The 21,661-nt window shown below is 36.8% G+C and overlaps 1 protein-coding gene across 1 annotated transcript in view; it reads left to right on the plus strand.

The window, feature by feature from the left end:
• GALNTL6 (polypeptide N-acetylgalactosaminyltransferase like 6) overlaps window positions 1–21,661 on the plus strand; it is a 429,124-nt gene that overhangs the window by 356,570 nt on the left and 50,893 nt on the right. Inside the window, exon 7 of the mRNA XM_015861609.2 lies at window positions 18,264–18,381. Coding sequence (XP_015717095.1) covers window positions 18,264–18,381 — 118 coding nt within the window. The remainder of the gene's footprint in view (window positions 1–18,263; window positions 18,382–21,661) is intronic.

Consider the following 21,661-nt stretch of genomic DNA (forward strand, 5'->3'; position numbering starts at 1 on the left):
TCCACTCAGGTTCATAACTCCTCTGACTATTTTGGCAGAGCTGAGATAAGTTTCATTTCTCCTTTTTCTGAAAAGAGCTGGCCAGGTTTGTATGCAGTCTCGTACTGCATGTGATCTTCATCAGTGCTATTGATTTGTATCTGTACTTGGAAAGATGTCCACGGATAGATCTTAAAGTTGCATTTGCCCTTTCCAAAGCTAGTCTGATACTCATTTTACCCATTCCCAAACTGTCTGACCTTGCATATCTCACTTATTTGGAATGGCTATTACTGCAGAATATCAACCAATCCAGTCTTGGTTCCTGTGGGGTAATGGGCAGAAGATGTACAGAAGAGCACCAAGATGAGACATGTTTGAAAGGTTCCCTTCCGATACTTGAGTCCATTTTCATTCAATAAGTGCTGATGGTTTTTCACTTTCTCTAATGAAGCTTGAAATTAACATAGCTTTTTGTTTATTTTCTTATTTGCAGCAACATCACTGATAGTAATAGCATAGCACTGGGAATAGTTCTTGTAAAGCTGGAGGACAGAAGTGAGTATTTTGGATTGGCCCTGTATGTATATAGCTAATATTTAATATATCTGCATTTAAACTGCTGTTTGTCTGGGGAAAAGCAATGCATGTGAATCTAAGATACAAACTATTTTGACTCTAAACTTACTTAACACATATGCAGTTTTATCAAAAAGCTCAAGTAGACACAAATTCTTTGATTTTCTTATAGTGATTTGCATATCATGGAGAAATACTCAGTAACATGGAAGAATTACAGCAGTTCATTAGTCTGAAATTTTTGAGAACCATAAATGAACATACTGATGAGCAAGATTTTAGTGAGTAGATTTTACCAGCTGGAGGTTTGACAAGAGATGACCAGCAATTTGATACTGAAAATACATTCTGAGACTTGTATATCTGGTATCTATTTGAATAAACCCAGTGTTCACCATAGAGTCGGAGTCTGTTAACATTTACTTCTATCTTTCTGAACCCTTTTTTGTTTTGTCTAATTTATTTATTTCTTTGTCCCTGTAAGAATAAATTTAACAGTCTACATTACAGAGATGTGATAGTAGTGGAAAAATATTCTTAGGTATCTATAATCCATTTTTCAAAGTATTTCAATGTGAAAAAAAAAAATGTACTAGTTTAGAGATTCTCTTGTTGGGGCTGAATAAAGAGGCAAAAAGTCTGTAGATGAGAACAATAGGTAGAGCAGTAGTAGCTCATGGCTGTGTCAGAGCAGAACTGGTATCTAAAGTGCTGTCAGGTTTGCTAGCTAAAATAAACCACTAGGGATTTTAATGACAGCTTTCCTTTCTGCATATTTGATATTCCATATTTCTGAATTATTCAGCATTGCTTCTGCTAAGTCAGATAGTGTCTCTGGAGCGTAATTATCTTAGCAATGGTAAAAAGAAATAGGAAAAAAGAAATATCCCAATTATATATTCATTGTTTTTTGGGTTGTTTTGGTTTGGCTTTTTTTTTTTTTTTTTTTTAATACTTTGAACAGGAGTTTAAAATACCAACTGTAGTTCACAGGAACCTTCAAGTAGGACTGAGAAACTCTAGAAAAGATATTGTCATCTCAGTGAAATTAACGACAAAACTCAAGCAGGACAAAATGAAACCTTTCAATATATGCAGTAAAAAATAGACCTAAACTAGTGGTGAAATGTGATCTATTTTAGGACAGGCTGTTGCTCCCCATGCTAAGTGCTTTACCTGTTCTTATTCATACCTCATCTTTTATGGAAATTAATTTTAAATTCAGTTCTCACCAAGATAACAGTGGGAATATTTAGCTTGTCTTTGATCTATTGCTTATTATACCTGGTGCTGTTTTATCTTAGAATGGGTTGAGTTGCAAGGAACCTTAAAGTTCATCTAATTTCAACACCCTGTCATGGGTAGGGTTGCCACCTACCAGATTAGGCTACTGAGGATCCCACCCAAACTGGCTTTCAATGCCTCCAGGGGTGGGGCACCCACAGTTTCTCTGGGGAGTTATGCCCATGCCTCACCATCCTCTGAGTAAAGAATTTCTTCATAACATCTTAACATATTACTATCAGATAAATAAAAAGTCAGTCTTCCTCCTGATTAATAAGCTCCCTTTAAGTACTGACCCCTTAGACAAGTTTAGTCTCGTGAAGTAGGCTTGGACTTTCTCCTTTCTTTTGTTCTCCCAACCCCTGCCTAGAGGTTCAGTGACATGTGATAGATCCACATCTCCTCTCCCTGCCTAACTGCCCATGAAGGCTGAGGGAGTCAGGCATCTGCTGGAAGGAAATGGCATTTCAGGATGGGGAACTTTGTGAGCATTTGATTGGCTATCTAGATGTTTCAATCTTAGTCTCACAGTAAGTCAGAGTATTTCACATTAATATGCTTGTTCAGCTAAGAAGCATTGTTCTTCTTGGCATTCACAATGCAACTCTGACCTATGGCAGAATGTACTCTCAGGGATGCAGACTGCATGACCTCTGCCTTTGCTGTGAATGATATACATGGGAGAAATAGGCTTTGCTGCTGGTCCCCTGTACTGTGAGCTCACATGAAGTGAACTCTTGAGCTGTTCTCTAAAAGGTTGTGGGCACCCTTTGTTAATTATTTTTCTCTGGATTGAAACAAAGTTTTAAGAAATAAAATGAGAATTCTTTTTTTGTTGTTAATTCCATGAACGCTTTGTGAAAACGAATTACTTTTTATTTGCTTGACCTTTTACTGGGAGTTTTTAAAGTTGATCTTTCTTGAAAGATTTTGTTTGCATCACAAGATTTAGTGAATATTTTATCAAAGCATCCAACTCAAGAAGAGAGAGAGTGAATTTAAGAGAGGAAGCTAAGAACAAGCTGCTTGCTAGAGATGCGTGTGTTAAAGCCAGGAACAGGGCAGAATTTAGTATAATAATTGCAGGTAACAGTCCTGTCTAATCAGAAGTCTTAAGCATTCTGTATTTGAGGTCATTTTCATATTCAGAACTGTTGTTATTACCTGAGGAATTGAATAAGGAAATAGTGCTTTGCCTCGGTAATACGAGACATAAAGGGCAGTGCTCTTTCATATTGCTGGTTGTCAGTGGTAGCGCATGGTCTTCTTGAAGCTCTCTGCATTTAACTTTGTCTTGAATTTGTCAACCGTACAATTCTCTATAAACTGTTTCACATTAAACTCGATATGCTGTGATGCTGAAGTGTTAAATTCAAACAGAAATGTCCACCAGTTTTTGCTCCTACCTCTTACACCATCTTCCCAAATTTTTTCAGTTGTTATCATTCTCTCTTAAGATTAACTAATCTGAATAAATTGATTAATCAACTCTTTGGGGAAAAAAAAATAACATTTTCTATAATATTTTTGTTCGTTTAGCTGATGTGCATAGATGTAAGGAAACAATGCAAAAATAAATACCCCAGTGTTTAATGTCAGCTGCTTCAGCTTTGCATTTAGGTTGATGCATACACAGCTTCATTATCTCAAAAATGCACAGAAGTTATAGTTCTATTTTCTGTGCACAGGCCTTATTAGAAAGCAAGTGAACAGTTGTATATTTATGCTGATGCAAGGAGAGCTACTAATATTGTGGTGGGTGACTTGGTTGGATGGGCACAAGCACAGCTCAGTATTTGGAAGTTTTGATCCATGCATATAGACTTGAATATATCATTAACTGAATGATTATAAGTGACAAGAATGCACAGATAAATATGCTTTCAAGTACTTCATGAGCCTAAACAGAAGCTTATTTCAACTGGTAAAATTTTGAATACAAATGCTGATATTATGGAAAACAAATGGGAACAATCAGAGAAGTTAGTATAACACCAAATGTTTTGTCAAAATCTTTGTGTTTTATCACAAACAAAAGTAAGCTTGATTACTAAATAGAACATCCTGGAGGCTGAAAGCCAAATGAGCCATCTGTCGCTATTTGTTGCCTGCAGGTGCAATGTCAGAGCTGGCTTCAGGGCCAATCTAGTGTTGTCCAGGAGAGGTGCTCAGTGTTGTCACTCTGAGTACTCCTTGCAGCCATGCTTTCCTGCCCTGAAGATAGGATTAGCATTCTGATAGTAGCAATGACAAACAGAAGACACGTGCCAGGGAAAAGTTCTCTGAGGTGGAGGTTGGGTAGCTGCAGCTTCCTGAGCTCCTTCCTAAACTGGAGTGATTCATAGAATCATAGAGTTGTTTGAGTTGGAAGGGACCCTTAAGGATCATCTAGTCTGACCTCTACTGCAATGAACAGGGACACCCACAACTCAATCAGAATGCTCAGTGCCCTGTCCAGCCTGATCTTGAATGTCACCAGGGATGGGATAGTTGACGCACTGTGCCAGTGCATCAACAGCCTCTCTGTAAAAAACTTCTTCCTTATATTCAATCTAAAGCAAATAAGACTCTCTTTGAACATGGATCGAAAATTAGAAAAAAATACTAAATAATCCACTACAATCCAATGCTACAGTTGTAGTATTATTGCTAATGTGTATTCACAGCAGTTGGCATCAAGCAAAGGCATTCTGTGAAGCAGTCAGTTCACTTCTACACTGTCAGATACATTTGTTTCCTCAGCACTTAGTGTTTTAAGAAGTGCTATATAAAAGTAAAGGAGTGATGGTTTAAGTGATAGAAGTAACCTGAAATATGTTTGATGTGTTGGTATATATGTGAAGTGGCCATAATGCCCTCACCTGTAGGAGTTTAAATACTGCTCTGAGACAGTGGTTTATTTAACAGTGAGAACGGTTCTTGTGCACAATTGTTTGTTTTGCTACAAAAACTGCATTTTTCTGGAAGAGGAGTGGTTAGTGATTCACTGATCATCATCACTGAGCTTAATTTAGTAACTGAGATATAGGGAGGAGCATACTTAATTCACTGAAGTACTTCATTTATCTGTTTGTTAAGAAAATAAATAACATAGTAATTAAAATTTTCAAGGCTTTAAAGAACAAGAAATGTCAAGCTTTTAAAAGTGCTATTTTAAAGATGTAGTGTTACATATTGAAAAGTAATTTGAGCAAAAATTCTAAGATGATATTCAAACCTGAGGCACACGTGAGCCACGTGTGAAATCGTATTTCAAGGGATAATTTAAATGTAACTTTCTGCACAGTAGCCCAGAAAGCATTTTATTTGGTATTCTACTTCTGTCTTTTACAAGCAATGCTTCTTAAAATAAGATGTTTTCAGCAATTAACTAAACCAGTGTGAATCTGGGATGCCTCACTGCGCTAATTCTGTAGGGGGAGGACCCAGGTAGAAGCGTTGTGGCAGAGCAAAGATCTCCACAGATATCAATTTCTAAAAAATGCCCTTGGAAGAATTGTTTTTCAAATGCTGATTTGTACCACAGACAAGCCATGAGCTTTCTGAGAATGGATTGTTCTCCTTTTTTGTTACTTTGGCAATAAATTGCTTGATGCACTTTTAATAAGAAAATATATTGAAAAGATCTTACGTTAATCTCAGAGTACAAATTAGTTATGCTTCATCAATGAAACTCTGTAGTTACAAAACTAAAATGAGAATTCAACATGGAAAAAACAAGTTATTGACTATATTCCTTTCTGTGAAGCAGGAGCTTTTTATTATTTTACACTGTTCATCAAGAACATGGTACATATTTCTTTCTTAATATATGGTTGTTGGCTTTTGTCTTGATAATGAAATATGTTTGCACATTGAATAGATCTTGTCAGTCGAGTGAGCTTCATTATTCCTCAGAGATGTTAAAATCTGCTGTGGGAATATAGGCTCAGCTGCATAGTATTTGTCATGTGGACACCATTGCTCACGGCAACAGGAGTTTGTGGATGCTGATATTAGTTACTTGGTGTTTTACATCTTTATCCTTAGTGCACAGTGAATAATGTGTTGATCTGGAGGAGCTGCCAGGACTGTGTGTGTAGATCTGTGGCTGGCATCTGCTCTGTACTTCCAGAGTTCCTTATGTTACAGAAGCAAAAATAGGAAAATTCACAATTTCATAATTTTCTTCATAGTCACTACTGCAGATGGCACCTGTGTGGATCTGTGTTCTATTGCAATGTCCTTTAAAAACTGAGCTCCAGAAAGACAGTACCTCTCTTGCCTTGATGCTTTTTGATTTCATACATTCCTCAGGAAGTGAAATCGAGTCTCAAGGTGAATTTCTTTTCTGTAAGATTGTTTTGCATAGGAAGATGGACTACACTGTGCTTTCCCCTTGGAAATGCAGATGTATGTACAACCCCTAGATTAATGGAATGGTATCTAAAGGCTGTCAGTACAGAGTGATGCATGAGGGAAGAAAATCACTAATCCAGCACATGCTGTGCCAGGTTTGCTTGAAGCTGCTGCCTGCGCTCCAAAAAGAGAGGCAACAAAGACAGAATGCTGACCTCTGTGAAGCTCTTTTTTTCTTTTTTCTGAGGAAATGTACTTGGTCTTTCTTTCTTGCTATTACTCATTATCAAGAAATTATATCTTCCAAACAGATCAGGTCTTGGCCTCCAGGAATAGTTGCATCCACAAGCAATTGAAGGATGCCGTCAGAACTCCACTTGACCTGACCCCAAAGCACAGCTTAGTTTTGACTGTATTGCTTTTCTTCCTCCACTGAGCCATTAAACTTCATCAGTAAACACAATTGTGAATGAATGGAGTTCTTTTAACAATACATGGAAGCAGATTTTTTCCCTTTGGCTTGTTTGCTTTCCCATTTACTCCTAATATTAGTTGTTAATGGAATAGCAGTTTCTGTAATTACAGGGGAGACATAATTCTGCTTTTAAAGTATAGTCATGAGGGGAAAATATTTGCCGTGTTCTGTTTCATTTTATCTTTATTTATTGAACAGCATCCTGTGAATAACTTTAGAAGGAAAGCTGTAAAAGAGATTCTGTCAACGTTAGTAATTTCAGTCTTTGACCTGCAATTCCATGTTTTATAATACTTATTTGTGCTGCAATTTGTATTTAATTGTGTCTGAGAAGCCTCATGCATAATGTTCTTCCTTTAAATCTTTCATTAGTTTTATTTTCTTGCCAACAGAATGGTTGAATGCTACAGCAGCTGCTTTGCAACTATAATTCTTCTCTCTTGTTACTGATAATGACAGCCAACAATTTACTGTGTGTATGAAGTTTGCTTATGAGTTGTTGTATAAAGTTTTCAGAAAAATATTTTCTCAAGCGTAGGAAAACAAATGTCAAGCAGACCTAATTACTGTTCTTCCCCACACCTCCCATAGGCTCTCTTCTCTTCTGCTAGCTGGAGATGAGTTGTTTGAAAATGTATTCATTGGCAAAGTACTCAGATCATCCCAATTCCCATCTCTGTTAAACTGGCAGTTGGTGAATACAAAAGTATTCCTCTAGAAAGTAGAGTAGAGGAAAGACTGCCCTATGTGGAGGGAATGTAACCCAGATTGAGAGCCTAAAAAAAAAGGAAGTTACAATGACAACATCAACATGATCATCTCATCAATCACTTGTATCCTTCAGAATCATACACCTTTATTTAGATTGTATAATCAGCATTGACCCTGGCTGTTTTCACTGATTAACAGACTGTAATCTCAAAGTTCAAAGACAGACTGCAGAGCAGTACAAACTGAGGTGATATAAGTGCCTGCAGGGCTAAAGTGAACTCCTGTGTTGAGAAGTTCCCTGTCAGATTAAACAGTTTGACTCTAGGGGAAATAGATGATGTGAGGTGTGAAGCCCATCTGTATGTTGGTGCTGGGGTGGGTTACAACATCATTCTTGTCTCTACTAAGATTCAGTTCACACTTTCAAGAACAGCTTTGTTATTTGGGAACATGAAGCTGGGGAACAGTGAAACTACTCAGTGTGAACTGAGGGCCTTCAGGTAACACTGGCACACCTCTTTGAATCTGTGTTTGAAGTATTTCTATGCAGAGCTAAAACCTTGTTGGATGAGATGCTCTGAACACTCTTTGTCTGTAAAGTAATCACAGTATTACCAACTGTATCCTTTGAATATCACCTGTCCAGTGAGACTACCTGTCTGTAACCATCCAGAGAACACAGAGACAATTGTCTGTCAGTGCGTGACTGTGATGGAGGAGATCAGATGAAACTACAGTTTCGCTGGTGCCAGTATCTGCCGCAGGTAACAAGAGATTAATCTGATTACTTTGTTATTAAGGATTTGCTTTTTCTTTTTTTTTCCGTTTCCTTTTTCTGAGAAGACCTAACACTAAAGCATTTGTAGGTTGGTTGCAAGAGTCATCGTTACTGCCCAGCTTATCCTGATGCCAGTTCAGAGTTTGTTATGGCTTTTGTGTTTTTTCTAATTGAAGTCTGAAATGATAGGGCTTGCACATGAAGATTTTTGGAAATGAGTCAGAATGACTCTGATTGTCTCAACTTTTTACAACTGTACAACTGGTCTCAGGGCTGGAACATTCATTATCTGCCTTCAGGGTTAGAGCTCATGCACATCAGTGTAATTTCACTGGTAGTATGTTGTGCAAACACTTAAACCATCCAAAGAGCCAACAGTAGGTATAAGAGACATTGTTTGGAAGCTGAATTAAGTATTCAGTAATAGACATTTCTAGTTGCTCACCTCTAGATGTGACTGTTTATCAGTAAATAGGGTAATGATTGTACTTGTGGCCCACATATATTTATTTATAAGAAAAATATATGATATTTTGAGTGGGATAGAATATTTTCCTCTCAGTTGTATATCAAAATGTTCACATATCTGAAAGAGTTTCTAACTGAAGTGAGCATTTACAGCAGCAATCAACAACTCTCACCATCAGAGTATTTTGCTAGCAGTTAATGAAAACTGTCTGTGCTCAAACATTACTTTTGAAATCAACCAGTTCATATCCAAATCCTGAAGGCAGAACACTAGTTATCAATTTCTTTAAGAAAATAAAAAAAGCTATCGGGTATCTTCTGCAATTCCTAACAGTTGAAAACCTCAAAAGTATTATTTCCCTGAGATCACATTGTAGATATTCTCTGTCTCTTTGTTGCTAGGCTCATTTCTATGCACTTTTAGTACAGAGTGAATGAGCTTATGCAAATATAGAGAGCTATCCCTAGACAAGACTTTCATTTTATTTCTGTTATCAAATAGAGATATATATTTTTTAGTGTGATTTATTATGATGATAACACAGGAAGGTTCATTTCCCTGGGTATCCACAGCCCTGCCTGCCCATTGTTACAACAACATCAAATTAAAAGCTTATGCTATCATGGGACAATGAAGTGCTCAACCTCATCAGCTTTTGGTTCCTGCATCCCTTACTGTGAAGTGGTTTCCAGTGTTCTTCTGTCAGTTCAGTTTCTGAAAAACTACTTTCACTGTTTCATGGATTTTACAATAGAATATTGTTGTGCCACTGGTGCAGACAAGGAAAATTCCAATGTTGTTATAGAGCATTGTTGTTATAGAGCATTGTAGTTCACTAGTATTGTAACATAGCCAATTACAGATACTTAATAATTCACAAGGATGTACTTTGGAATCCCTTTCCAGAATCTCAGCATGCTTGCATCAGGATCAGCATGCGCAGTTTACAGCACCCTGGAGAACAGCTGGTTCCATCCATGTGGGTATCAGTGGTACCTTAAAAGATTTTGCCAAGGAATTGGGGGTCGGTTATTGGAACTATGCTTCTTTGCAATTTAGAAATATTCTGGAAATGACTCTCGCTAATTGTTCGATGTAATCTGACATGGGAACAGTGGGTCAAACAAAAAACGAAACCCACTGAAACCCTTGTTGCCGTTCTAGTCTGCTTGTGTGGTTGTTCTGGAAGGTGAGAGAAGTGTAAAAAAAAAAAAAAAAAGCAGTTTATAATCCCCAGCTGTAAAGTTAGTTTTACTCATTGTGTGCAAAGCCACCTTTCCAAGCCATGGTGTCTTTAACTTTTCTTTAATCTGGAATAGAAACAGAATTTTTTAGAGTTATAGAAATTGGAGCCACAGGGATACAGTGAACAGAAAAGCTTAATCAAATCACCTCTAAAGTTTAACAGCAGACTGCTAACCAGTAAGATTTGTTGTCATTATTTAGCTAGGGATGTCTGTAGGGAAGACATGGGCAGAAAAGGTTTGAATTAAAGGGCTATTTTGGAAATTAAAAAAAATATATCAGAGAACCTATGTTTGGGCCAGGGGATATGTTTTAAAAAGGAATCTTCTTTAATAAAGTTAAAAATTTCCCCCTGAACTTTGCTTATGATGCTATATCGCATTATGTAAATAAATAAAGCAAAAGTAAGCCCTGGTAAAGGGAGATAATTCTTTGGCTTATACCTCTACATTTAAAGAGAAGAAGATAGCATTGTAATGGGATAGTAATTCCATTGAATTACTGCCCCCATATATTCTGAGAGAACATCCTTGAAGGTAGTGATGGAATTTAATGAACTGTTGTTATTGCTAATGTTTGGGAGGCAGTGATGGAGCTGCTGTGCAACTGGGAGAGATGACCCACAGATATGCTGCTGGCCCCTTTCTTTATTTGAAAACAGAAGTTTAGTCTCAAATGAGATGTCACTTTACCTGAGTATTCCCTTTCTTAGACACAGATTTCCTTGTTAGCTTGTACAGATTTTTCATGTTTAAAACTAAGATGTACAACCAGTGCAGAATAGTGGCATTGGCCTTAAAATACCAGCCTCATGTTTTATAATGATGTAGAGGGAAAATAGATGATAGTGGGAGATTCATTGTGCCTTCAGCTGAATGGCACAGGTCTTTGTAATCAAAACAAATGGATTTTCACAAGAATCAGAAGCAGGGTGACTTCCTACACCTGCAAATTTGTTAGGCTGTGCAAAATATCACTTATCTGTTCGAATTTTGACATTCAATTAACTTTAAATGCAGAAAGTAATGTACTGGCTTTTTTGTAATGACAAGCTGAGGAGGAATGTATCCTTTAAAATATACATGTATATGTATGTATTTCTTAGTAGGCATGATTCAAAACCGAACTTGACAAAAAAAGAGGATGGCTAATGTAGGTCCATATTTTAAGGGCAGTTGGTAATATTTTGCATCAGGTGTATCTTTATATTTAATAGTTTTTGCTGCAGTTGAGCTGAACGTGTCCAAGATCTCTGTCCCTTCATGACAAGAACTTGACTCAGCAGAAGTGCTGCTCTCAGCTCTCCTTCCCGGAGTGTTGTAAGAGTGCTTATGCATTGGACTCATTTCTTTAGTACAGCTTGAAGCATAGTATTCTAGCTGTTTTTTTGCTTGTCTGTTTTATTCTTCTCAACACCTTTGCCTGTAGAACATTTCCAGTTCATGTTTCAGCATGATAATTTTTGCAGGCTAACCTTCTTAGTTTGATTACTGTCACAATAATTCAGATAGATTTCCCTTTGATTATGAGAGGTAATTATGAGAGAGGGGGACCTCACCTTTTCTGAGTCTTCCATCTCTACTGAACTGTCCCAGCTCTTCCACAGCTTCATTAATTTTCTAGATATGGGAAGAAAGGCTAAACAGACCTCACCATCATTACCTGTACTAAGGTTCATCAGTCTTTTACAATATGATTTGTCAATGAAGTTTAGCAATATTCTAAGTAAAATATGCAAAATATTCAAAGGAGACATCTGATTAAATCACATTGCAAATTTTTATAAATGGAGAATCAGGTGCTTTTAGAACTTTATTTGTGGCTAAATTTCTGCAGCCAACTTTCTGACTGATTACTCAAGAAGAATGGGGCTTTATCTCAATATAAACCTCCCTCAAAATGGCTACCTGAAAAATGAAATGTAATTGCATTGGATCTGGTGAGCTAATTTGAAGTAATACAGATTGGTTGTTGCACATTCCAGTTCAATTATATTTTTAATACAACTTGAGGTGATAGATTATATAAAAACTAAGTCTGGTGCTTTTTTTTTTTCCTTGCTTCTAAAAATATTTGCTTAAATATCAAAATATTGTTAATATTTTTTTAAGCTCATTTTAAGTGAATTAAGTGACTGTAGTGCCACTTAGGAAAGTTACATGTAATGAAACTACTTGATGATTGCATAGCAACTTTCATAATCTCCAACGAAGTTTACTGCATAAGAATGCAAATTTTTATCAATTTTTCAACTCTTGATTATAGGAAATTTGCAGCATTTGGCCTCAGAAGGAGGCCTTTGTTGCACTTTCTTTTGTACAAACTGTTGGTTATGTGGGGATGCATGCTACACAAGTGTAAGTCAAATAAATTAGCCTTGATCTCCATCCTATATAATGTAGTTACTTCCTAGAATCACAGAACAGTTGAGGTTGGCAAGATCTCTGGGTCACTCTGTTCCAACCCCTGCTCCATCAGGGGCACCCAGAGCAGTCCCTGCCTATGTCCACGTGGCTTTGGAAGATCTCCAAGGAGGAAACTCCACAATCTCTCTTAGTAACCCATCTTGTTATATCACCCCTGCAGCACAGAAGTGCTTTCTGATGTTTTGACAGAACCTCCTCTGTTCCAATTTATGTCTGTTACCTCTTTTTCTTGCACCACTGACAAGAGCCTAGCTCCATCTTCTTTGCATCCTCTCTTCAGGTCTTTATTGACACTGATACACCTTTTAGAGAAGAGATGCACCACCTTTGTCATGGTGGTGGCCCTCACTGAAATCTTTCCCATATGTACAGGTCTCTCTTGTGCTGAGGGGCCCAGAACAGCATGCAGTACTCCAGTTGTGGCCTCAACAATGCTGAACAGAGCAGAAGGATCACCTCTCTTTACCCTGCAGGTGATACTTCACCATATTAGACTTCTTAGCAGCAAGGACACGTGGCTGGCTCATGTTTAGCCTTAGCCTTCTGGGCTAAGAATTGACAGAGTCAGGGAAAGTTTACAAGACTTTGTCACAACCTGTCTATACCAGCTACTACTGCTTGTGGACACTGTTCTTCATAGCCTCTGCTCTGACAGATTGGCTTGTGCAAGTTTGAGTTGCCTAGGAAAGATGTTACTTGCAGTTAAAATATACTGAAGCTACTAAATCTGAAAGCTGCTGTGCTGTGGAAAAGGGAATGATTTTGTTGTCAACATTGAGGAGGAAGACTGAATTTGAATAGTGCTGCTTACAAAACAAGATATTTATCATTACCAAGCTAGTCATTTTGTGCTGACCTATGGGTGAGTACTCTTTTAGGCTAAATACTTCAGAAATAGTTTTAGAAAAATATCAGGAGGACATTTGGCAAAAAAGTAAACATGAGTGAAATTTTAGTTCTGTACCTCTTACAGGACACCTGTCTTATAAATGAATTATCGCCTGTAAAGTAGTTTACTGGGTATCAGTGAGTAAATAGGTATGAAACAGACATACACATATGCAGGTATTCATCATAGGTAAGGTGGGATAGTGTTAAATCCATCATCATATGATCAATTTGGAAAGATGTAGGGGAGGGAAAGTTATCATAATATTCAATCTACTTAACAGCGACAATGGGATTATACAACAGTGTCTGCACAGCAGAATACAGCAACACAAATGTTACCCTCCATTTGTTCTGTGAAAATTGTTTTCATATCTTACTATAAATATTCAGGACTTCAGACTTATATACATCACAAGAAATAGAGCTGGTAGCTTACAGCATACTGTGATGACAGCTTTGAATTTGCAATGAATAAATTGCTGAGGTGCAGGCAGTATTTCTGGGGAGCAAGTCAACTGAAAGATGTACCCCTTCTGTACACAATTGGTCTGCCACATATTTTAAGATACTGTTCCTAGACACTCAAAGATATGCCATGGGCACTGGAGATACGGTGTTTTGCAAAAACTATGTGATCATGTTAGAAATTGGGCACAGAGTTATCAAATAAGGGAAGAAGTTTAATAACCATCTTGTTAACAGTGATGTACAGAAATATCCAAGGTAAAAAAAAACAGTGTATTTTAAAACTATTTAAAAATCATTTTAACTTATTTGTTTGAACAGTTAAGTATATTAAAAGTTCCTCTTTTTAATTTATTTCTTGAAAAATTTAGTGATGTCAGTCTTACATTCATCCCAATTACATCATGTTTTCCTGATGATTGCCTTTCAGTTTGTCAGTTGAAGCAGCCTTTAAGCTCATACTTTGTCATTTGTTTTATTAACCTTTGTCACTTTGTAGCCTTTTGATCAAATCCTATTCTTCATTTTTATGCATTCACTTCGTTTCTCATTAGTGTCCATATCTCTGTCTCTTACTTCACAAATATATATTACTTTATTTTTCAATTGTTTTAGACCTTTTTATTATATAGAAGTAGTGTCAGCTTCTGCTGTTTGCGTGAGGAAGCTTTGGTGCACTATCAGGAATCACTGCAGAGAATGCCAGTTCTCTGGAACAAAATAGTTGAATCTGTTCACTCCTTTGAGGTGCTGTCTGATGGGTGGAGGTGCACGCTCCTTGCTTAACAGGACATTGACATTCACTGTAAAAAGTGCAGCACAAGCCCAAATCAAAGCTCTGTTTTATAGGTCACGACTCATTTCTGACTGTAACTGTGCCAGCAGACCCACAGGCTCCTCATCTGTCCTTCTCTGTCAAATACATGGCTTCACAAGGTCAGCAAGATGCAGCACTGATGCCTGATACCAGCTGACATGTAGCAAGGCTTTTCAGTTCAGTAGTGCAGCAATCTTTAACAAGTCTGGGTTGTATGAAGAGATGTATAGTGTAATATACTGTTGCCTGGGTGCAATAGCACACATGATGAAACTTCAGCAGTTCTGGGTAGGTAACTTCTCTCAGTTCTTTCCATAGTGTCCCAATACACAGCAGCATCTCAATTGAGCAACAATCAATAGACAGTATAAAGTTATCTATATGTTGAATAGTGGATGACACAAGCCTGTGTTCACCTACTGACATTAGTTGACACAAAATATGCGCCATATATTGGTCACCTTCTAGTCTGAATATCAGCATATCTATGGAATGCTTCATCTAGCACAGGTGGTTTCCAGGTGCAGTGAGGCTTGTTGTCAAAGCTCCCCTTCCTTTTCACATTAGTGAATCCTTCAGGTTCATTGTATATATTGCTTTAGCAATGTAATGATTCCAAGCCTTGACATGCAGTTCATTCATTTGTAATATACTACATTTGTTTCCAATGCAAATTCTTACTTCTTTTGAGAGTGTGTCATTCTTCCTCTTACCTTGAAAATTCAAGGGTGATCTCTTTTCTCTCTCTGTGTGTAAATTATGAGACATAAGAAAATTCTTCACATAATAATGCAGTAGTGTTATTTCTAGTACACTTCTTAAATCTTTTCATGTTAAGCATTTGCATGACTTCTCAGTCTATTTTCTTTTTGTGATAAATAACTTGGGTTTTTTTGGTGCTATGTAAAATCAAACTCCATTTTCGTCTGAGCACACCCATCAGTGCTGAGAAAAAAAAGACATATCGTGGGCCATTTTTTGATCAATTGACTACTACTTGCAGTATTGTTCATCCAGTGAGTTTGTGAGTACCTCTCATGTGGAAAGTTTTTATAACTATTTGAAAATTTAGCAACCTTAGCCTTACCATCTTTTATGATGTTACGGGAGTCCTTGTCCTTTGAAGTCTTTGACTAGAATTCTTTTTCAGCTATGCAGTATAATTACTCACAAAATATTATGCTACAGTAGCTGAAGTCTGATTATTTAAGTGGCTGAGTAGGATGTTTCATGAAAAAATGTCTTCTACAAGCATAGCTTTGTACTTGACATTTCTACTCAAATATGAAAGCCATTAAATTCAGGCTCAGTGCAGTTATCATCAGTGTGAGTAATCCTACTGACTACATAAGGTCTTTCCATATCAGTCAGGACTGTAGAACTGGAATCCTGTCTTTCTGTTTTGGAGACAATTTAAGCCCTGTTCGGCAGTAGCTGCTTGTGTCGCAGAGCAGAAAACATATCCTGTGCCAAGTGGTTAGGTCCTCACAGCTTACTGCTCATCTCTTTCCATGTAATCCATCCTATTTTGTCCTCTCCATGACTTTTCCTGCAAACTAACAAATGTCAGAACATACTGTGAATAACAATGAATAGAACAACCCAATGTGATTTTTTATTATTATTATTATTTGTTAAGTGAATGCAAGAAATATGAGTTTTCTGCTGTTCCAGTCCCTTGTTTGGTTGTTTTACTAACTGCAGGAAAGGTTTAGAACTTTCATGAACTATCACATGAAAAACAAGGGGTTTCTTTACTCAGTGTTACCCTTGGAAAATCTATAGATTAGTTTTAAAATATTTGTAACTATCTGTGAATTGTCATGCTATTTGAAGTCTCTGGGTTTTTTATGTCTTCTGTCTGATTCACCTGAGAGGGCTGCCATTTCCATAAGCCATCCACTGTGTCAAGAAGAATGCTCAGGGAAGTTAATAAATCTAAGAGAATTAGAGAAAACCTGCATTTCCCCAGTGATTTCAGGGACTTCATTTCTTCTGCCTATAAAGATTAATGTTTTAGTATTTACCATGCGAGTTCATCTTTATAAAAGGACATTTTGTTTTGATTATTTAGACCCTGAAATCACAAAGACTACCTTGTAATTAGATATGTGTTGGTAGAAATGGAAAATGTATTGTAGTAGTCAGAATCCCCAGGGGAAGATTTCTTATAGAAAGTCAATTGAATTTATTCATAAGTGAAAAGAACAGTCAATATTTGAGATATGCGATGTCAATAAAAGTGAAATGTATTAACATACTGTCTATGTTACAGAGCATGGCCTTGCCAGTTAGACTATTTCAGCTTTGTTTCACAAAGCTACTGTGGGCTTTTAAAAACATCATCTCTGAAGGAGAACACAATTAATCTCTTAAAAACTGAAGTCACCAGCCATAAGAGCGAATAGTTCAATGAAAGATGTAAGATAATTGTTTTATATATATATATAAAAAATACATCTGTGATTGCATATAGGAAATGAAAGGTGAAATATGTGTAATGTTTTTCATCACTATGAATGTGGATGAGAGGATCGTTCTATGACATTCATGCTTGTGGGGATTCTCTGTCATTCCAATAGTGGCAGAAGCCACCCAGCTGTCTGTTTGCTGTTTTTGTCTTGAATAAAAGATAGCATTATAAAAAGTGATAAGGCAGAGAAAATATGGCGAAACATTATTCCATTAACTTGATAGCATGTTAATAAACATCTAGCTTAGTGAAATACTTACCTGCCCTATCTTACTATCAAATCCTAAATCAGTGGCAAATAATGGAATTTTTGCCAGTCAGTTCTTCAGGGATTGTACTATCTGCCTCCACTGGCACTAACAAACCACCAATTATAATTCAGAAAGAAAACAGTAAACAAAATTATCTTCAGTTAAGATAATTTTCAATCTGGGGCTGTACTGCTACATGTAGCATAATATCCACTTTCATGTGTGTTCTCTGATGAGGAAGTTCCACCAGAAGCTTTTCACTTGCTGGCGACCCGTTAGTAGAAATGTGTTCCTTTCACCGCTTTGCTCTAAAACTTCCAAGGCATGTGTTGACACAAATTGGTGGAACAGTTGGATTGAACATTCTTCAGTCTGTTACCTCCTTTCTATTCAGTGTAGATCTGTTTGTATCTATTTGTTCAAGAAATCAGTGAACAATATCAAAATCCCAAGAGCTATCAATGTATTTACTTCATTAGAAGCAAATGGAAAAGTGGATGAGTGGAAAAGGATTAAAGTAATTCAAGTGAGTTCCAAATGTTTATTCATAGAATGGTGGTAAATTACCACTGTGAGGCAAATTTTAGGAGCTTCAGATGCTCCTGTGGAAAAGCAGATGTTTAACTCCCAGCAGTAGCTCTGTAGCTATCTACTTTTGTCTTTTTCTAGCCCGCACCTGTGAGACTAAAATGAATTAAGGAGTTTTGTTCGCATTCAAATGTGAGTTGCTTCACATTTTGTACAAGGACTTCATTAAACACATTTGCAAAGTCTCTTTCTTTCACTGTTAGGTGGGTCTATTTAGTGATGAATAGAATTTGTTTATAGAAAGGGAATTTTTAGAAGGCTGTCTACCATGCCTTACATCGTTATTCCTATCACATTGCCTACTTCTCAGTAAAGGTTAATAAAGGCAAATGTTACAATTAAGTTAACTGTGAATGCACCAGCATTCACATGCGCACACACACAGTCCTAATATCTTCATTATTGTTTTCCCATGTATGTTGCTAATCTTTTCCATTTTTCAAGCACAACATGATGATTCCTGTCATTCACTGTTTGTTTCACTCACTCTTCAGGTCTCCTGTGATGGCTGGAGGTCTATTTGCTGTTAACCGGAAGTGGTTTTGGGAACTGGGAGGCTACGATCCAGGATTAGAAATATGGGGAGGAGAGCAATACGAAATCTCCTTTAAAGTAAGTCATCATGTCACCTTATGTAATACTTCTTTACTTGTTAGGTTTTATGCCTCTGCATTTTCATTTCTATATGTTTTGTGATCCTGCTAAGTTCACTGATACTCAATTTTGTGTTTTAACTACAAAGAATTTAGTACAGTTCTTTTTCTTTAGGAATTTCCCCAAATTTCAAACAAAACTATGCCATAAATGTATGCTCCAAAAACTATACAAAAATCACTGAGTGCAGTTTTCTCCAAATGTCTGGCAGCTTACCACCATTGTGAAGCTTTATTTTGTCCTTTATATCAAGTCTTATCTACTTCCATCAGACGTTGCACCTACTGAACTCCATCATGTTGAGGGTAGGCCCCCATACGGTCAGCTCATGGAAAGAGAAGAAAGTCATAGGAAGGAAAACCCTTTTCAACACCATCTCTAGATCACCTGAGTTCTCTTGAGCTGTTATTGGCAGACCAGGTTTTCAAAATTGCTTGATTTTTTTAATTGCATTTGGATAATTAAATGATAAAATTGTAATGGCAGAGCGTTTTAAAGTGCTGAGGTTACATACAACCAGCAATCTTACATTCTCTATGTGGATGTGTGTATTCAAATCGGTTGTTTAGCTTTTACATGCTGAGTTGAAAATCTTGTTACCTTTTGCATGTCAGATAGGTATTTCCTAAATGTAGAATTTTGAAAATCCATTTTCTTTTTATCCAGTTTACCCAAAATTAAGAACTCTACCTTATGCAAGGGTTTTCTGTTAGCTAATAGAATTTAATTATATAAATGAATTGAGTCAAACATGAATGGATAAAGTTTGGGTTTTTAATCAGAATTCACATTTAGCTTTAGGATCTTTCCATCCTACTTCCAAACTCCTACAGTGTAAAGCTCAGCAAATAAATTTAGTATGTCAACCATGACTAATATCATACATATTGCTCCATCTGAATTTCAGCAGTGATTAAAACAATAGAACTACAGCCGTTCTATTGAATGAAAGATACAGTGTGATCCTACACTGGACTGCCAGACTGTCTTTATTATGGGAGTTATCAAAACTAGAAAAATGGTTTGTATTAACTGAACTACTCTTTCTCTAAATCATTTTTACACCACAGGGAATAAATAAATAAATAAATAAAAATTGGAAGGCAAGGGAAATCCAATAGTTAGAAATCATCTTTAGAATATATCAATTTACATTCTATCCACGTAAGTCATTTCAAAGTCAAATGTAAGTAGTCACTTGCAGCTGTTAGAAACAAGAGCTTCTAACAGGTCACCTAAGATTTTATTATTCTATTCCAAATATTCTTTTTATTTGTCATCACAAAGAATATAATTGTAATGCAGTCCAGTCTTTGTATAGAAACCATGGTAACAGCACTAGAAACTGACATACTAGATTACCCCAGCATGTTTTGCTCAAGCAATAGATTTTTTTCTGTAGCCAGCTGTGTCACACTGGGTCTCATTTCAGTCATATCTTCTGAATCATCTCATTAGAACACACTAACCTTAGAGTCCCTGTATTTTTTATTGGTATTAAAAAAAGAAGAAGGAAAAGGATTGCCTAATAGAAACAGCTTTTTACTGGAAGAATTCAACCTATACATGTTTCAGAAAAAAAAGACTTGTTTTGTTTGGAATGACAGGAAAATGGAAGAAGAAATCAAGGGGGCAGGGGAGAGAAACTGGACAGACTTTTTAATTGTATCTGCATCACCAGTATCAGCTTGGGTTGCTGCTTCAACAGTTTCTACATCAAGAGCTATAAATTCAGTCCTCTTGAAACATTTTAAAGTGACAACAAATTATTCTGTTTAATTTACTATTCTATTTACAAACTTGAGAGATTGATGCACTTGCCATCTCTGTTATTTTTGAAGTCAGTGAAGAAAACAAATGACCAACCTGTGTGAGACCTTTACTTGAGTTCATAGGAAAATACATCTTAGAGTTCCTTAGGACAGCCACAGCTACGATTTGAGGAAGTGTTGTGTCATGGGTGCTTTGCATCTACACCAAGTCTAGTATTAATTCTATTTTGTTTGGCAAATAATTATTTGAAGCATACTGCTGCAATAACTCTCTCAAGAATATCTATAAACATCAGTTCCCAGTCATTTCAATTCAATTAGGGTCTTAAGTATTCTGTGAAAACATGTTTTTTTTCATTAAAAGCTGCAAAAAGAAGCCAATTAGAATGTCCCATAACTATAGAAAGTTCGTCTTCAAAGGACTATTTCAGGCTGGTCTTGGTGGTCCTTTTATGTTCTTCATATCATCCTGTTTTTAACTTTGAGATTATTTTTTATGAAAGTTGCAATATAACTGCAAACAAGCAAATGACAAGCAAAGTATGGGCTTGGGCAGCTGGAGAAATTGGATCTTTCAGAAATGTATAATGGATAGATCTGTGCTAGTCTCAGGACTCAGTTGAATAGTCCTCAATTAAATAGCCTCAAGTCCTTTGATTTAAGGCTTCATCAACTTCTTCATTGTGATCTTAGCATTAGCTACTCTGCTAAGTGAATTAAAGGCTGGTGCAAGAATCGTCAGGCACTTGCTAACAATAGCAAACCATATGGCTTTATGAGTTCAAGATGCTAAGGCAGAGATTGAAGGCTGATTAAAAAAACTATATAGTAAAATTATAACAGGACAGGTGGTTGCATGGGGAGTCAGGCTGCAGTTTGTGACACAAAGAGGTTGAAACACATTTGGGAAGGGTTCTCCCTCTTAGAAGGACAGTGTCTGTTTTGATGTTTCTCACTGGCTGTTTCATTAGATATGCCCTGGGGTAACAGGCTCTGGGATTTGATGCAGAGCAGAATCCTAACCAAAAGTCTTTTTATGTGGTGGGAAGTTGTTATCTCACTACACATGGACAGAAGGCTGAGGAAAAATCTGGTTTTGTATGTTCAAGGGAGTGAGAGTTTTTCTAGAAGGACAAAAGATTCTACAAAGAATGAATATACCCTGAAACTAAATTTGCAGCACAGCAATTCAGTAAGTTTCTCCGAAATACAGGAAGCCTTGTAATGTTTCTGTGGTATTTAGGGCTGTGCAGTAGTATGAAAGGAAACTTCCACAAATTTCAAATGAACTTCTGTTCCAGGTGCTGAGTTGTTAAGAGCACAGCTTTCTCTTTTGTTTTGCTTAACAAAAAGGCTGATTATTAAGTTTGCTTGCCCTTTATTTCCTCAGCTAGGGAAAACAACCTATTTCTCTCTTGTTCTTGCCTAGTAACATTGCTGTGGAAGACAGCAACAACTGTAGAACT

Source organism: Coturnix japonica, chromosome 4, assembly GCF_001577835.2.
Source record: "Coturnix japonica isolate 7356 chromosome 4, Coturnix japonica 2.1, whole genome shotgun sequence".
Classification (NCBI taxonomy): Eukaryota; Metazoa; Chordata; class Aves; order Galliformes; family Phasianidae; genus Coturnix; species Coturnix japonica.